Here is a 3182-nt window from a genome sequence, read left to right on the forward strand (position 1 = left end):
CCCAACTCCAAAATTTCTGATTCAGTAGGTCTGGGATGTGGTCGATAATATACACTTCTATTCAGTTCCCAGGTGAGGCGGCCGCTGCTGGTCTGGAACCACTGACATAGCCACAGTGAGGACTCAACAGATGAATATTCAGGTATCGTGATGCCTAATAAAATACTTTCTCTCTCGTATTTCCCCTCTGAGGAGTCCTCAGTTGGTTCCAACTTGTTATACAGCCTTAGAAAATCATTTCCCCTCTTGGGATCTCAGAGCTCACATTTGCCAAAAGAGGATACTGGGCGAGATGAGACCCTAAGTTATTATAGAAGAGTTAACATCTTGGATAAGGTTCCACAGAACTTGCAGAGTTAGGGGAGAAGACGAGCAGGCACTAAATCCTGCGGGGCAGCTTCGAGCTCCCAGGTAGCAAAGTGTGTGGGCTCCACAGACAAGTAGGTCGCAAGGCCGCCTCACGAAAGGCAGGACCGCCTCTGCCCCGGCTGCCCCGGAGACAAGCCGTGGCTAATTGGGAGATGCTCACGTCCAATCTCCGCTTTCGCCTCAGATGCCGCTCGTCTCCACAGCGCGTTCTCGCGCTCCTGTCGCCATACCCACCAAGATTGTCCCTTCCCACTCACCCTACGTACGCCTGGCGGAAGCCTACCATCACTTCCGCTACGAGTAGAGCGCTTGCGCCGAAGCGGAGGCCGCTCGTTCACTAGGGCTGCGCAGCCGCCGATTGGCTGCGTGGGCACGCGGGGGTGGGACGCGCAGCGCGGAGCTGCCCCCCCCATCCACTGCGCCTGCTCAGTAAAGCGAACAGAACCCGGCAGCTCGGCTAAGTGAGAGGAACTGCAGCACGCCGCAGCACCACACGGTTGAACCTGCTGCTGCTGCCGCCGCCGCCCCGCGAGTCGTGATTTGCAACCCCAGATCCCGACTCCCTTTGGCTCGGTCCGGGCGCCCCAGGCCCGGCCCGGGCGGCGCGACGGGAGGATGAGCAGTGGGCGGCGGAAGGAGGAGCCGCCTCAGCCGCAGCTGGCCCACGGGGCCCTCAAAGTCTCTGTCTGGAGCAAGGTGCTGCGGAGCGACGCAGCCTGGGAGGACAAGGTGCGGTGGAGCCTGGCGAGGGCTCAGGTTCGAGGAGCCGGCTGGGACTCGGGGGACGGGAGGACGGGGCGGGCCTCCCTTCGCCCCAGTCCGGGCGCGATCGAGTGGGGTGCTGGGGGAGGTGGCCCCAGGGTGCCGGGGTGAACTTGGCGGGCACGGGCCTGGCAGCCAGTCTCGGAGCTCACCGCGGGGTGTCCGAAGGGCGAAGCCTCCTGGTCACGCGGAAGCGGCGAGGAGGGGCAGAGGAGTTGTCCGCGGTCAGGGCGTGTGCCTGAACGGTGTGAGTGAGCTGAATCGGATTCGGCCTCCGCCTTTTATTCCCAGTAGCATCTTAACTAAGTTACTTATCTTCCTCTTGTTAACTATTTAATACAGTGGTTAGCAGTTGCGGTGACAGACTTCTACTGAATGCTTTCTGTGTGCCAGGTGCTCTCCACGCATAACCTCACTTAATATTCAGAACAGCTTTGAAGTGGGGTACCGTGGTGCATTAAAGCATTTAGCACATAGGGAGGATCGCTAATGGTGAACTGCCATTGCTTGTTTAATGAGAAAGACCGAATACTTTATAAAGTGTGAGTGTCGAGAGTGGAGACTTGAGACCGTTTTCTGGGGTGAGCGTGTATGTTGGAGAAAGAGAGGAAGAAACGCCGCCAAATGTGTGTGAGAATTGGTTGGGGCTTCAGGATGTTCTTACCGGTCACATTCAAAGGATCTGAATGTGGACACCTCACAACTCTGTCACATCATATGAAAGGAACCATCACAGACAGCTTGATTCCAGAGGGTTTGAAAAGAATATTGTACTTTCAGACTTTCCTTTGTTTTTCTGGACTGCTGAAGTGGGTTTTTCTTCCTGGAGTTCCTGTAAGGGGGGATGGGAGGCACTTCCTGAAGGTGCCCTTGTCCTGCCCCCAGCCCTGCCCAGCTCTTGCAAAACCTGCAGTGTCTTTCTAATCTGCTGTGTCATTTTTCTTTCCTTGTATAAGGACTGGTTTCCGGAATCTAGGGCAGGTGAGAAATTGAGCCTTCTGTGTCTTTCTATGAAATTTAGGTATGCTGGCCACCTGCATCCAGAACTTTTATTTCTAATTTTCTCTTTCCTGTGTGATTTATTAAAGACTCATTGTACAGGAAAGTGGTGCTGAGTTGGTTAACAGTCAGCCCTTCTGGCTGGGGTTTGTCTAAGTCTTTTCTGGTCACCTTAGAGTTATCTGTGGCCAGTAGCACAATGACTGTCACAGTCGTTTCATTACAAAGCATTTCATTTATGCAGCTTCTTTAAAAAGTTAATGATTTCTCCAAAATTTTGATTTAGAGCACAGGCTCTGGAAGTAATCACCTAAGACATCTAAATATATCGTCTTCTACCACATTTTAACACAAGAGGTGATGCAAGAACCACATACAATTGCTCTTGTTGAAAAAAGATGTGTTTAGCAGGAAGCTTTTCTGTTCCCCACCTATGGCTGTCCTATGGCACCCACTCCAGATAATGCATGCATTATCTATCTGTCTTTTCTACAGGATGAATTTTTAGATGTGATCTACTGGTTCCGACAGATCATCGCTGTGGTCCTGGGTGTCATTTGGGGAGTTTTGCCATTGCGAGGTTTCTTGGGAATAGCAGGGTAAGTCTTGGGTGTCTTGCATTTTCATGGTATTTCTTTTCAAATAGACGTTTTGTTTCTCTTTTATGGAAAAGGCCATTGCTACTTTGGAGCTGTGTGTGTGTATAATGATTAAGGCAAAGAGGTGGCCCCATGAAGGCGCTCCTGGGTCTGGTGTAGCACTCCTTAGTCCAGGATCATCTCAGGTCAGGCAGGATACCTTCCTGAAGGCTGTGGCAGTTCTTTCATTCATGGTTCCAAAGTGACTTCATGCAAGAGGCTACCACATTACTTATTGGTGGCATGCACTATGGTTCTGGTGTGACCTTTGTACCTGTTGAAGTTTGGGAAATTAGAGGAACATCTGTACTTGATGACCATCTCCTTTGTGCCTGGCAGTATGCTGGATGTGCTGAATCTTGGGTTTAGCAGAAGTTATTTCAGGTCCCTACATTTTATTTTATTTTGCTTTTT

The 3182-nt window shown here is 51.5% G+C and overlaps 1 protein-coding gene across 1 annotated transcript in view; it reads left to right on the top strand.

Moving 5' to 3' along the window:
* The first annotated feature begins 773 nt into the window (after nt 1-773).
* Nucleotides 774-3182, top strand: part of LOC103592489 (chromosome unknown open reading frame, human C20orf24) — a 9053-nt gene continuing 6644 nt past the window's right edge. Inside the window, exons 1-2 of the mRNA XM_008575236.1 lie at nt 774-1098; nt 2626-2729. Coding sequence (XP_008573458.1) covers nt 985-1098; nt 2626-2729 — 218 coding nt within the window. The 5' untranslated portion in view covers nt 774-984. The remainder of the gene's footprint in view (nt 1099-2625; nt 2730-3182) is intronic.

This window comes from Galeopterus variegatus, unplaced genomic scaffold (genome assembly GCF_000696425.1).
Source record: "Galeopterus variegatus unplaced genomic scaffold, G_variegatus-3.0.2 Scaffold59, whole genome shotgun sequence".
In the NCBI taxonomy this organism is placed as follows: Eukaryota; Metazoa; Chordata; class Mammalia; order Dermoptera; family Cynocephalidae; genus Galeopterus; species Galeopterus variegatus.